General features: G+C 30.2%; 3 protein-coding genes across 4 annotated transcripts; 1 reads left to right on the top strand and 2 right to left on the bottom strand.

The window, feature by feature from the left end:
• Positions 1-359: 359 nt before the first annotated feature.
• Positions 360-1,150, top strand: LOC123199691. The gene is made up of 2 exons (XM_044614732.1): positions 360-718; positions 865-1,150. The coding sequence occupies exons 1-2, from the start codon at positions 462-464 to the stop codon at positions 1,040-1,042; spliced, it is 435 nt and encodes a 144-aa protein (XP_044470667.1). The 5' UTR covers positions 360-461; the 3' UTR covers positions 1,043-1,150.
• A 228-nt stretch (positions 1,151-1,378) lies between these two features.
• Positions 1,379-6,719, bottom strand: LOC123199814 (small GTPase LIP1). Of its 2 annotated transcripts, XM_044614882.1 has the most exons (7): positions 6,163-6,716; positions 5,183-5,274; positions 4,944-5,085; positions 3,499-3,803; positions 2,134-2,187; positions 1,869-1,999; positions 1,379-1,779 (listed from the first exon to the last, which is right to left on the bottom strand). In XM_044614882.1, the coding sequence occupies exons 1-7, from the start codon at positions 6,257-6,259 to the stop codon at positions 1,584-1,586; spliced, it is 1,017 nt and encodes a 338-aa protein (XP_044470817.1). In that variant the 5' UTR covers positions 6,260-6,716; the 3' UTR covers positions 1,379-1,583. The 2 variants fall into 2 exon arrangements, with proteins under 2 accessions (XP_044470817.1, XP_044470818.1); XM_044614883.1 differs by lacking the exon at positions 2,134-2,187 and having other exon boundaries at positions 6,163-6,719.
• Positions 6,720-8,348: 1,629 nt separating this feature from the next.
• Positions 8,349-10,928, bottom strand: LOC123199674 (probable WRKY transcription factor 51). Its single transcript, XM_044614707.1, has 3 exons — positions 10,609-10,928; positions 10,357-10,512; positions 8,349-8,633 (listed from the first exon to the last, which is right to left on the bottom strand). The coding sequence occupies exons 1-3, from the start codon at positions 10,845-10,847 to the stop codon at positions 8,411-8,413; spliced, it is 618 nt and encodes a 205-aa protein (XP_044470642.1). The 5' UTR covers positions 10,848-10,928; the 3' UTR covers positions 8,349-8,410.
• Between the last annotated feature and the right edge of the window lie 3,359 nt (positions 10,929-14,287).

Raw genomic sequence — 14,287 nt, 5'->3', positions numbered from 1 at the left:
TAATTCCAAAAAGGTCTCAAAAATTATAATTCACCTGCTAACTTTTGAAAGGGGAAATAGAAAAGAAAAGGAGAAAAATGAAAATAAAAAAGAATAAAAACAAAAACAAAAAATAGAATCAGAGAAAAAAAGAAAATAAAAAAATTTATGCACAATTAACATCCTATCTTTTCACTTGATAGGCTTACTAGTAGAAGTGAAAAACAGGTGAGAATTTAGCTTTTTCAAACTTAAAAGTGAAAATGTGTTACTTCAGCCAACCTTAGGCGGGACATAAAATTTTGGCCAAAAGAAAAAAAAAATCCTTTGGCTGTGTGATTGAATTGAACAAACCTACGGATCTCACCCTGTTCAAACGGACATGACCACCTTAAATTAGCCTTTCTTTACTAGAACGCGTAAAAACTTCCACCAACTTCCGAAACTACTTTTCTTCTCTTCCAAATTCATGCGTGAGCGCCATGGACGACATTTTCAAAACAACTTTAATCCTTCTTTTTCTCTGCTTCCTCCTTCTTTCTCATCAAACCCCCTTTGCCGCAGGTGATGGCCGAGGAGGAGCAACAGACACTTCCATACTACAAGAAGAGAAACCATCTCTAGCCAAGATGGTAACAGATTCAATTTCTACTTTGAAAAACTCCCACGAAAATTCCTGGGGAAAAATTAAGACAGTCTTTCATGCCATGCAGTTAAAGTTTTTTCCTCCAGATTTAGAGTAAGATTAAAATTTATGATTTTTACCTTTTTTTTCCTCATATATTTTATATTGATTCTAAGATCTGTTTTAGAACCTAGCCAGTAATTATGAATCTTGATTAATTAATATTTGTAGGCCATTAATGAGACTTTTGTGTGGAGTAGTTTCAGAGGGGCCAATGAAGCAGATGCCGAAGGTGGGGCCGGAGAGAAAGTGAAAGAAGCAGCTAAGAAGAGTGCAAGCAAGAGCAAAATTGCAGTGGAAGAATCAGCAAAATCTGCTGCAGAAGCAGTGCAACAGACAGCTGAGATCGTGAAAGAGAAGCTTCATGATGAACTTTAATTATCTGGGTCATTACCATGCCAGAACCCCAGCGGTTTGGCATGAAAAAACATCATTGTATCGGTTAAAAAAAATTCTCTGAATAAACTATCGATATTTTCAGTCAAATGATCGAAGAGGGGAAATCTTTCAGAACAAACCACAGTAACTATAATTATCTCTAATTGATGTTATTGAGTTGATTCAAGTAATTTATAATCCAATCGATCAAATAACATGAAAGAATTCGAAGAGAACCATCTTCCCAGAATCTGAAGAGCTATATCTAATCTTCAAAAGCAATAATAAAACAAAGCAACCTACTTTAACAAACTTCCATACATCAGCTTGAGGCCATTAGAAAAGAGAAAGAGTTCAATTAAAAAGAATTAAATGTAATTTCCATCGACGAATATCATTTTATACATTATACATAGGCTTTAGAGATGTAAAAGAAACGACGAGCCAGGTTTTTACAAGCAGAACAATCAGGCAAAAGAATCGTAAAGCAAAAATATGAAGTACCTCCTGGTAAAATCTCACTCATTGTAAGCCAAAATGATTAGACGTTTATATCAGTGCGCTTTGACCGAGCAGTGTTGCTGATTTCCTGGGAACTGCTCAGGGAAAATCTTGGGAGGCTATAATTCTCAGGCACCGAAACTGGCTGCTGAGGATACAACGTTGGAGGTGGCGTGAGATTGCGCTGCGCTGGAAGAGGAGGAAGCATGTTGTGCTTGTACAGATTGCTGCTAAAACTGGAGAACCCAGAAAGATAAAGATCCATAACTTTAGAATGGTGAATGCAAAAAGATATTGAAAGCATATTAATATATTAGGAAGGTACCTTTTAGTGTTGTATGGCTTTTCCTCGTCACTGAAATTTTCATCTAATCTTTGAACAGATCTATGAACAGGGGGAATGGACCATGGATTTGATGCCGGTAAGTCATCTGAAAAATATCTTCTCCTGATCAACTGAAACAAAACGAGGATTCTCAGAAAAGTTCCCACAATCTCCGATGCATAAAAAGTTCTTAAGATACATGCATATATGCTGCAACTAGATCTGTAACATTGACACTAAGCAAAAGAAAGACAATTATACAGACCGCACGAAAAAATTTCAACAAAGCTTCCTTGTCATATCTCGCTCCTTTGGCAGCCTGTACATGGCAACAAAGGAACCGTCATATAGATTCACATCTAATATATAAACATCAGAATTTTTATGAGAGATATTACCAATTAAGCGAATCAAATTTTACTGATTACCAACTTTTTGTAAGTTTTCACTTCCACATATTATACTGACCTTATGCCACTTCTGTAACTAAAAAGAGAAAAAGCTGTAATCTATAGAAATGGAATCACTGAGAGAAGGATGGCCACCACCAGGTGAAAAGAAAGTATCATGCAATGAAATCTTAAGATATCATTACAAATAATATCAAATAATGTAGTTCAATGAAGAAGATTAATTTTGAGGGAACGCACATAAGAAACAGAACAAATATGATTTCAAGACTTTGAATGCTAATACCCTTCTCTGTCGAAAGTTAGAAAGAGAATAGAAGATCTTAGATGAAACAAGATACCATATCATTTATACATCTATCCAATAAAATGCCATCAGAAACGCATTCACGTTAAAACCAGCAATCATGGTAGTGATAAGTAGCAGAAAGATAAAACTAAGCACATAGCATGTGGATAATGTAGTACATTTTTCCCGCATATAACTCTCTGTAGACAGATAGTTGTTATCAGATTCAACAGGAAGAACCAGATTGACAAAAGAATTGATACCCCTTCCAAAGTGGAGGTCTGGGGTTGGTATTATAATGGGATCATAAAGGCATGGAATTATATACCATCTAGCAGATAATATATGATAAAGCCCCTACCATCTCCCACTTTTTCTCTCTTTAAAAAATAAGTAGACAGCAGAACATGAAATACTAAAATGTAAACAGGGAGGCTAAGTGCAGCAAGAAGACAGGATAGTAAGGCATAATAGACAAGGAAAAGTTGGAGTGGTGCATTCAGCAGGCCAATTCCAACAACCAAGAGACTTCACAAATGCACCTGATAATTCCAGATATCAAACGTAAATGGCATTTCAGGCACTACTGAGTTGCAATTTGCCAGTCCAAAAAGTTAACCAAAATGGTCAAGCATGTAATACAAACAACCAAGAGGAGACAAACACATAGAGCATCTGACTCATCGACGACTCTGTTAAAAAAGGCCTAATCCAATGCAATCCATACATGCACTCTACATGTGCTTTGATTAATAGTCTATAATGTTCAAATGCCTATAATGTTCAAATGCCATATAAAGCGGCCAACCTATAGTAAATACAGAGATTAAATTCGTGAGGCATGCAAACACCCTCAAAAGTTTCCAGAATGACAATACAAACAACCGAGAGGAGACAAATGCATTTCTTAAACTTGCCAGTGCATGCTTACCGCAATAAGGCTTCCACTGCCAGGGAAACTTTCAGTCAGAGGAAGTTCCTCACTAGATGGAAGCAAACCCTGTTTCTCGACCCAATGACGAGCGACATCAACAAGATTGCCACTGCTTCCTCCTGTACCCTCTTTTGCAGCAATATCTGCTTTGTTACCAATTACAATATATGGCACAGGAAGACCACCAGGACCTCCAGAACCCAGAGGAGCTGAAAATGACCCAGTAGCAGCAATCTCAGCTGCCCATTTCTGCAAGCTTGTTTTTGTCCTTCTCTGAGAGAGATCATGAACAAATATTACACCTGCACACAAATTATTTTACCTATAATCATTTCTAGAGATTCATAGATAGAACAGGGTGAAATATGTAATAGAAAAACTAATCATCATTGAAGTGGGAATAGAATTAGAAGAAGAGTATCTACATACAGTTGAATTACAAATGAACCTTTTAAGATAAAAATACTAGTGTATATATACTATGGTACAGAAATTGATGTTCAAAGCAGATTCTTTTCCAAAAATATATTTTTGGAAAGTGATTCCATCATGGTTAACAAAATTTAATCTGGCTGCTAATAAGTGGCAAAAGTTTTCAATAGTACTTCTACTGCTCTGCCGCATTAAGAGTAGGGTGGGTTAAATGAAAAGCAAATATCAATCCATACAGCAAAAACTGAGAGGACACTACTTGTGAATTTACAATACCATCGGCAGAAGGTATCTACCATATGAAGCTCAACATAGACCAACCAAAGACAGTGACCTCGACAGGTGAGAGCACATTTAGGTAATTATAGGAAGCCATCATTCCCACTTAAAGGTATTATTCAGCCAGGACTGTACAAAAGTTCTCAAACTTCAAGGCAAAAAGAAATCCAGACAAGAACCTTTGCAATAAAAGATAAAGATTTCATTGATAAAACCAAAAATTACGATAGAAGTGACAACCCCATAGGCTGCCTCACTCCAACATCGTGTTTTTTTCCCTTCTTTTTTAGTAGGAAGCACAACAATAAAGTTTTGCACAATTGAAACTAACCATTGAATAAAGAAGGGCAAGCACACAGCCAATGAAGCACCTACAGTAGCAACTTATGTTTTTATACCCAGAATCCCTAGAATTTTCATACATCTTCACCAACTACTAACCGAGGGATACTTCCAGAACTCAGATCACTGTAGTTTGAAACTTGTAAAAAAAAAAAATTCTGAAGTACGTGGCTCTCAGGACTTGAACCAGTCAACCCAACCCTTAGGATTAACAAGAAAGTACAGTGACAGGCAATAACTAAGGTTCACTGACTTACAAGCATACAAGGCCATAGGTTCCCAATAAAGAAGTATTAAGGAACAAGTTATGTATAGATAACTTTCTTTTCTTCTTCAAACTAGAGCCTTTGACCTTCTTAAAATTTGACATACAGTTACTCATATCTCACCGTTAATTTGCGAGTAGAAAAGTGACCGACAATCTTTGTATCTCTCATGTCCTGATACATCCCAAAGTTCAACAAAGAAATCTCTCTCTGAATCACCTTTGATGCTATTTGAAGAGCTACCGGAATTTCCATAAGTAATGTGCTGCATGAAAGAAAATAATAAGTAAATAAACAACTGACAAAGATTTGAACTACAGCAATAGGTGTAGAGTTCAGAACATTGCTGAAGTATGTCCTACCTTCACAGCAACTGTACATCCAATTGTTTGGGGAGGGTGAACAACAGAAGAACCATTGACAATCAGATGAACAAGAGAAGTTTTCCCCACACCTAAGAGAATATGAATGTTAGAAAATGAAGTCTAACATCAAATAATGAATTTGATAGATAAATGAACAAGACAAGTGGTTGAAAGACAACTGAGGACAAGTGTAGCGAATAATCAAAAAAGCAAATCTTTTGTTTTTGTTCACAGATTCGGCAAACAATTGTGACTGATTCACAATGTGATCATCTCAAAGAACCAGCAACCAAACCAATACAGGAATAGGTATTCTGAAATATCAAATTGACTTGTATACCAACTTTTTAACTGAATAATCAGAACCATCAAACCCACAATTCCCATAAGTTGCCTATACAGCTACTAGCCTAATCCTCATATGGACTAAACGAAAAAAATAAGCAGAAAACTCAATAGCATTCTACATGTAAAGAAATTTAATTCATTCTCAAATGCAAAGAATCTGCCTTTTCTCCAAGACTTCCTATGCAATGTACCACAAGGCCTCAACCATATGAGATTCAATAAGTTGATAGATCCAAAGCCTAACGCACTTCTCTTATAATACCAATCATACTTCTAAATGATTGAGCTCCACAAACTTAACATTTACAGCTACCATAAGCTCTTTTACTCTCATAAATCTTTAACAAAGAGAACTCTTTTCATTCCAAAACCTTCAACTCAACCGATCCCAAAAACTAACCTTAATACAACACTTAAAAACCTAACACAATTTCCACAAACAAAAAAAAAATCACTCAAAAGCATACCAAAACCAGAAAACAGCAACAAAATCAACATAATCTAGCACATTGCCAAAACAATCAGATTCGAGAGCACCTGTTTCTTAAGTTCCCCCAACTTAAATTCACTTAAAAACACAAACATACAACTGAAGCAAAATCAAAATCAATTAGATACAAACTAACTACCTGAATCGCCAACAACAAGAACTCGAACTTGCCCACAAAGTGGCCCACCATTCAGCTCTTTGCTATTGTTCTCCCGCTCACGTTCCCTCCAAAACATTTTTTTTAATTTTTTTTTCACAATATAACCCCCAAAAAAACAAAAGAAACTCAGCTCCAAACCAACAAGCCAAAATCTTCAAGTCCCATCAACCAAACCACTCAACTTCAATCCAAACCGACACTTCCTCCTAACAGGTACCTCAAAATCCATGTTAAACTCAATTTAACCCAACATTTCTTCACATAATCAGAACCAATTCGCTGTAATTAAAAATACCCAGTTCAATTAAATCACTAATTTGCAGATCTAACAGTAAATCTCGATCCGGATTGTTGAAAAAAAATCAAGTGGGCTTATCCGCAAACTTGCTGGAGACTTGAGTTTCGAATGAACAAGATCTGAAATTGAGAATTTTTATGAGTTTGGGATTTTATTTTTTTTCCCAGTTGAATCTGCCGAAACCAATTAAAGGGTTTTTTAAAAAGTTATTTTCTTTTATTTTTAATTTCTTTTGTGATCCAACTGAGTGTCGTGACGATGGGTATGCGTGAAGACGAAACGTAGAAACGTGTAAATGGAAGGTGCTTTACACGCGCTAAAAAGCACGTGAGGTTTTCTGCTTTCTTTTACCACTTTGTTGGAGCGGCCCATGGACACTAAACTATTTGGAAAAACATTTAACATGAATTAAAAATTTGCGGCCCAAGTGTACCCACCCATGTTTAGGAACCGGATCCGCAATTGATCCAGTGGAGTAGGCAGTCTGATCCAACTAACAGTTGAACTGTTTAATCAATCGGATTTTATAGATAATAATTTGGGTTGATGGCGCCGTTACGTGTTTAAAAATTTTTTAGATTTCTTATTTGAAATCTTAATAAAACAATTTTATCTATTTAAAATGGGTATATTTTAAGGATGTTTTAGATCCAAAAAAATACGATGCTTTAGATACTGATATAATGGTAAAAGATTTCAATTCAATATTTCATAACTTTTGTGTAGATCCTATAAATTGGAATCGTTTTCGTTTGTTCTCAAAAATTAAACTTACAAATTCAATTTGATGTTTAATTCAAATTAGTCAAACTCACGCAAAAGTAATCCCAAGTCAAGTTGACTAAACTCAATCAAGTTGTCAGAAATTCGTCAACAGATTCATACCTCATGTAACTTTTCAACTTATTCGATAATTTTTTTTCATCTCTGATAACTTTTACTTTTTTTTAATGGCCTTTTACTACATCTCTAACAAATTTATTGTCAATCAATTGATCCAATCATTTGAACTCATGTTAACCTTGGTTTGATTTTAATTTAATTTGAATCGGCCTAATTGCACTACTAATGTTAACTTTATACGTTAACTATTGCACTACTAATGTTAACTTTATACGTTAACTAGAAAGTTTTGGACAGGCCAACCCAAAAAATCTCTTAATGATATGGCCCCAACCCAATGTGTGTGTGTGTGTGTGTGTAATATAATACATGCATATTTTGTAAACACAAACGAGTACAAATTTATATGTATTATCATATGATTAGATATTATTTTATTATATTTCAAAATCACTCAATCATATGATGATACACATAAATATGTACTTATTTGTATATTAAAAGTAAATACATATAATTTTATTATATTTTAATATACAAATATGAAGCACATTATTATCATCTATTGATAACAAAAATTACATCAACTTAAATTAAAGTGTATAAGAACTATCTAAATTCATTTCCTTGCATGTGGCATCAATATATAAATCCCCATTTAAAAAAATATCAACTAGTAAATACCGCGATATATGTAATAACAAACTAGTTACTGTAATAATTTAATAAAAATAACATCGATCTTCTTTTAAAGGCCAACCTTTAAAATTAAAAAAAACCTAGTTGAGGTAGCAACACTTACGTCCAATACACAAATATATATATATGTATAGCTAACATTTCATGTAATAATATTGCATTCTGAAAAGATGAATTGTCTATCAATAACAACGATTAAATCATTTTAAATTTAATTATAATAACGATCTAAATTGATCTCATCACATGCAATATCAATCTGGTAATGTTATTTAACTAATTTTCATGTTATACATAAAATTATCGATTTTAGTGTATATATATATATATATAAACACTTAAAACATGTATTGACAAATCAAAACTCTGAGAAGAAAGAATAGATAGCTATGAAAAAGACGAAGAAGAAAAGAGAGGAGAAGAAGCCTGCAAAGTGCAAGCATCGTTAGGAAGCATATTGAAAGAAGGGATTTGATTATAATAAACATCACAAGGGCTTTCATGATTGTGAACTCCTTCATAAGTTGTTATCACATAGCTTGAATCTTCTCTGTCTCTTTCTACTCTTTTCTTCACGTTACATCCCCCACTTGAACATTTGTAATAGTTCCTACATTTTTCAAATTTATTTATTAGAAATTTGTAATTATATAAATTTGTTACACTTAGAGAGAGGATGGAAAGCAATTGAAAATTTCAAAAAAAGAGAATTTCTTCTCAACGTGACAACGATAGTGAAGAAATAATTGAATAATAAAACTATATGCATTTAGTTTTGAGTATCCAATCGAATGTCTAGATAAAATATTATAATGTGATTAATGTGATGCAACCCGATTAAAATCATATCAAACATGTGCAATTATAATGATCATGACATCCATTTTCATCTTAGCTATGATTTTGACAATCAAAATTACACCTTTTGAAGGGGTGATTTTCACAAAATGCATATAAATTGATACAATCCAACCATAGTCTATCTTTTCGATTTTGTTTTTAAAATTAAAAAAAAAAAACATTCAGAATCATTTAATCGCATCAAGAAAGATACAATCTAATTGAAATCATATCAAACATGCGCAATTATGATGATTATGACATCCATTTGCATCTTAGCTATGATTTTGACAATCAAATTGCACCTTTTCATGGGTAATCCGACAAAATACATATAAATTGATACAATCAAACTATAGTTTATTTTTTCGATATAATTCATCAATAATAATATTATATGTATAAATAATATATATAATTTTTATATAAATAATAATATAATAGATAAAATAACACTTAATGATTTAAATATGTACATGATTTTGATAAAAATTGTAATTTGCTAAATATAATATTCTATAAATATTTATTTATTTATTGAGATTTCAATCTCTTAGCATATATTCTCTTCATTTTTTATAGCCGCCTTGCTTTACAAGATGAGACAACTGAACTGACAAATAAGAACTAGAACACAATTTATAACATAAATTAATAAATTAATAAATTACTTAAAATATTTTATATATATATATACACACACACATTATTCTTCAAATTACCCACTAGATTTTTATATATATATATTTTTTTTAATTCATCTTTCCCAAGAGCATCTAGTTTTAACAAGTGTGAATATAATAGTATGTTATCTAAGAGGATATGAACAAGAAATTTAAAATAAAATATTTATAATTTACCATTTTTATTAGATTAACTTGACCAAGTAGGGACTACTTTGACTCATAATTTTCACTTAATTATATATTAAACCACTTTAAAGCAACATTATAAAATAAATGAACAAAAACTATCAAAATATGAAGCAAATGAACATATTATTCTATTAAAAGTAATTACTATTATATACTAAATTTTACAATTTGGTTTTTGTTTTTGTTTTTATTTTTTTTAAAATTGATAGCTATAGTGGATAATGCCCATTTGCAAATTGCAAGCCATTTTCATCTTTAGTGTTGAGTGCCTTTCAATTATTTCCATCTCTCTCCAATTAAAGCTTAATTATATGGATAAATTAAACTCCAAATTAAGAGAATTATTTAATCTTAATTAAGTTCTATATCAGTAAAAAAAAAAAGTCTAATTTTAAGTATTGTCACTAACTATATAATATATATTTTAATTAATTAAAGGCAATAACCCAACTATGAATAATAATAATGGGGTCCATAATCTGCCATTTTTATCATGACATCTCCACTCAATTAATGCATCACCATGGAACTTGAATTTATATAATAATTAATATAGCCTCAAACTTAATGATCTAATTAGCCCTTAATCATCATCTTAATCAATTCTTAATTAATTACCTCGGATTGGGGCTGTTCTTCACCGACTTCTTCCCATATTTCCTCCATTTAAATCCATCGTCCATCACTTCAAGCTCCGATTTCGTCCTGAAGGCCACCCTGTTCCCCGCTTCATTATTCTTCTTCTTTTTCATCGCCACCCCATTTTCGGATTCCCTTTAATCACATAATTAACAAAAACATAATCAGAATTGATAACATCAAAAGGGTTTCATCTTAAAAAACCAAAAAAATAATTTAAAAAACACTTGCATGTTACTGTTTCTTGAGGCTGCACCAGTAGAGTATCCGTGAGGGATCATTTGTAAAGACACCATGCTTTGAGAAGAGTAAGAATCTTGATTATCTTGATCATGGTCGTGACGATAATCAGCGGTAATCAGATAATCGGAAAGCTCGAACTCCGGCTCGACTGTCGTCATGTTATAGTGATGATGATCAGGAAATAAGGGAAAATTAGGGTTAGGGTTAGCGTTTTGAGGGAAGTTCATTGTTACCTAAAAAAGCTGCAGAAGAAGTAAAGAGAGAAAGCTTCACACAGGAGAGGAGAAGAAGGCAAGCTTTAGCAAGCAAGGTAATTATACATATATATAAAATTATTTATCTATATATATATTTATATATTTTGTAATTAAAATTTCTCTTTCTTCTAGTTGGTCGATGGACACTTTCCTAGAGGGATCCAGCGAAGATTCCTCGGGTTGCCAAGTGTCGTGATCAGATGAGGGCAATGAGATGATGTCAGCATGATGACGTCATCCTAAAATAAAGTGAAGATAACATTGTTGTTTAGTGGACCACATATAATAATAATTATTATTATTATTATCCTTAATATTGATCAAAAATACGATCACAAATTTGAAGAACTTTAGAGTGTCACGGCTAATATAGATTTTATTTAATAGTTTTTATAGATAGTTTGGGTGACAAATATAAGATTATTTCAATATGAGACATAGATTTAAAATTTATTAACTATATATTAAAATTAAATATTAATTTATCGATGTAAAAATTACGTAATCGATCATCGGATTCGAATTTCTCCTGTTTATATAATCGGTTTAGTATATTTTAATGAATAAGAAGAACAAAAAAATTAAAAAATAAACGCAAGCAGTGTTTGCTTAACCTTTATTTTTTCTACAGTTGTGGTTGTCTTCATTTTAATTTTTTGTTTTTGTTTTTGATTGGCTGCTTTCCTTCCAGGCTTAAAATTTTTTCTATGGGTGGGGGCTCTTCTTTACTGTTAATCGATTCCCTTTAAAAATAATAAATGCAGTTTTTTACTCATTTAGCATTGACCTTAAATAATAGACTTTAAAATATTATTATTTTTAAGAACTTAATTTGTTATTAATTTGTTCGTTTTAATAGGTATTTATATGATCTTATTTGATATAATTTGATAATTTTTTAACTTAAATTAAAAATTTTTATATCAAACTAAATTATTTTAAATTTTAAATTAAACTAAAAAAATACAATTTGACCATGATATGAATCTATTAAAATCATTCACTTCTAAATATATATTATTTAATAAAATTATATTATTTAATAATATAATATAAATATGTAAAATAAATATTAATATATATAATATACATGTAATGAAAATAATAAAATAAATATAAAAAAAGTTATTCACCTAATTATTTATTAAAAAAATCTGTCAAATATAATTATATATATGTATTTTAAAAAAATACGGTTTACAGTTTGATTTAGTTTTAAAATCTTTCAAACTATAACTCGAACTAAAAACTGTTATTAAAAAATTTATCAACTAAAATTAAGTTATTTTACAAACTAAATTATAATTTTTAAACGATTCCATCTGATTTTATAATTTAAACTAAATTATACACATCTTTACGTTCTAGAGTCGGCTTCCTAATTGGAGAAAGGCTTTAATATAAAATTCATAATTTGATAATCGAGCCCAAAATTTTTTTATTACAGAATAATAACTCTAATTAAATAACTATTAACAAAATCGTAGAATGCATTATTGGATACTTGACTAATTAGACTTTGAACAATGAACAAATCCATCATTGTTAATTCACTTAATCACATCTAGTTGTAAAACCAATAATTCAACCATTTTAATGATGGAAAGCATTATTACATTTATTTCTTTATTTAATTATAATGGCTTATAAACAAAAATTAATTTAAATTAAATTCAATCATTGAATTGGCAGTATTCTTATATTTGACTTTAAGTGCTAATAAAATTAATAGAGTATTAAAATTTTTAATAAAAAGGCTTAAATTTAAGTTTATACTATATTTATGAAACCTTAACTTGATACAGTGATTAGGACTCTTATTATTATATTATGGGTTTATCTATTTAACGAATTCGAACGAAGTTCTTGATTAAAAAAAAATAATACCCCTATATCTCTATTTAAAAGAAAAAAATATAACATTGTAAGGGTGTGTTTACCTTGGAGAAATTAATTAAAATAAACAAAATTTTGTTTAAATCTCTTAAATTTTAATAATTTTTATATATCATATAAATTATATAATCTTTGTGATCAACAATAACATTTTTAAATTATTTTAGTATATCGATAAAGTAAAAAGTTGATTGAAATTACATAAAAATTATATTAAATAGGTAAAAAAAGTTAGTTAAAAGTTTATTCGTGATCAGTAAAATTTTAAATTAAATGGGTAAAAAAATATTTTAATAAATTAAAGTACAATAATAAATAATATTTAAGTCCCTTGTGAAGCATGTTTACCTTTAATAAATTATAAGAAATACTATTTGTTTCTCTTTTAACTAGAAAAATTACCCAAATAACCAACTTTTTTTTACTGCCGTACTCTTTAGTAAAAGAGAAAATAAATTATAATCTTTAATTTTATACTTCTTTGGAAAAAATATTTCACAAAAATTAAAGTATGGTCAAGCAAGTTTAGGGTTTAGAGTAGGTATTTTCTTTACTTTTCTTATATATAATTATATAATTAATTTCTTTAGTTTTTTGTGCTTAATTATTTTAGATGCATAATATATATTTTTAAGTGAGGTATAACGAAAATAATATGCTAATGTTATCTATATTTAGAAGGGTTAGATTCAAATCGAATTTATTTAAGCTCATGCTTAATTTATCGTAAATGATCTCGAAATGAGCTTAACTCAAACAAGTTCGAGTTAGAGTCTGATAATTCAATATTTTCAAATTCAAGTTTGAGTTTTAAAAGTATTTGATTTATAAAGCTTACGAATTTAAACATTTGATATAAATTGACTAAAATAATATCGTTCTGATTAATATACATCAAAATGATATTATTTTAGTATTAAGTTGAACTTAAAATTCGATTTAAATTCGAACTCAATCTGAATTCAAACTAGACTCCTCTCAAATGAGTCGATCTTGAATATCTTTATAGCGAGCTTGACAATCTTAAGTTTGAGATTGTATCTACTAAAACAAATCAAATTTAAGTTTGATTTAATTCGAATCTAATCTTAATATTTAGGCTATTATCAATGAAAATACGCAATTTGAAAAAATGTCTAGATTCATATTATATATTGCCTGCTTGGGAACAATGTTTTGGTCAATGAGAGATAATTCAATACTATTTAATTAATTATTATTTCTAAATAAATATTCCCTTTGACTGTTCCATTTATACAACCATTGATGGATAAGTATACTAATAATCCTCTTAGTCAAAATAATTTTGATTATTAAATCAATCGTCAGCCAAAATTATATCATAATGTTTGAATGAATCATGTCTTCATTTGTATTTTTTATTTGTGCTTTTAAGTTATTTATTTTATTAAATCATATGTTATTACTTATGCAAGATATTTTCATATAGGGTTTGACTGGATCCCAATTAAGTTAATCTGTTGATCCTTACATATGTAGTGACTTGTTGTACC

Source organism: Mangifera indica, chromosome 16 (assembly GCF_011075055.1).
Source record: "Mangifera indica cultivar Alphonso chromosome 16, CATAS_Mindica_2.1, whole genome shotgun sequence".
Taxonomy (NCBI): domain Eukaryota; kingdom Viridiplantae; phylum Streptophyta; class Magnoliopsida; order Sapindales; family Anacardiaceae; genus Mangifera; species Mangifera indica.
Note: the sequence above shows the minus strand (reverse complement) of the source record. Positions and strands in the feature narration are given on the sequence as shown.

Bases quoted from the DNA above. Each gene is read 5' to 3' on its own strand.
- LOC123199691 (XM_044614732.1), top strand. From the start codon at position 462: ATGGACGACATTTTCAAAACAACTTTAATCCTTCTTTTTCTCTGCTTC. The intron at 719-864 runs GTAAGATTAAAA...TGTGTGGAGTAG, and splicing joins TTTTTTCCTCCAGATTTAGA to TTTCAGAGGGGCCAATGAAG.
- LOC123199814 (XM_044614882.1), bottom strand. From the start codon at position 6,259: ATGTTTTGGAGGGAACGTGAGCGGGAGAACAATAGCAAAGAGCTGAAT. The intron at 5,086-5,182 runs GTAGGACATACT...TCTTTCATGCAG, and splicing joins GATGTACAGTTGCTGTGAAG to CACATTACTTATGGAAATTC. The intron at 3,804-4,943 runs GTGAGATATGAG...ATTTGTGTGCAG, and splicing joins TTTCTACTCGCAAATTAACG to GTGTAATATTTGTTCATGAT.
- LOC123199674 (XM_044614707.1), bottom strand. From the start codon at position 10,847: ATGAACTTCCCTCAAAACGCTAACCCTAACCCTAATTTTCCCTTATTT. The intron at 10,513-10,608 runs GCAAGTGTTTTT...ATGTGATTAAAG, and splicing joins GCCTCAAGAAACAGTAACAT to GGAATCCGAAAATGGGGTGG. The intron at 8,634-10,356 runs GTAATTAATTAA...TGAAAAATGTAG, and splicing joins AAGAACAGCCCCAATCCGAG to GAACTATTACAAATGTTCAA.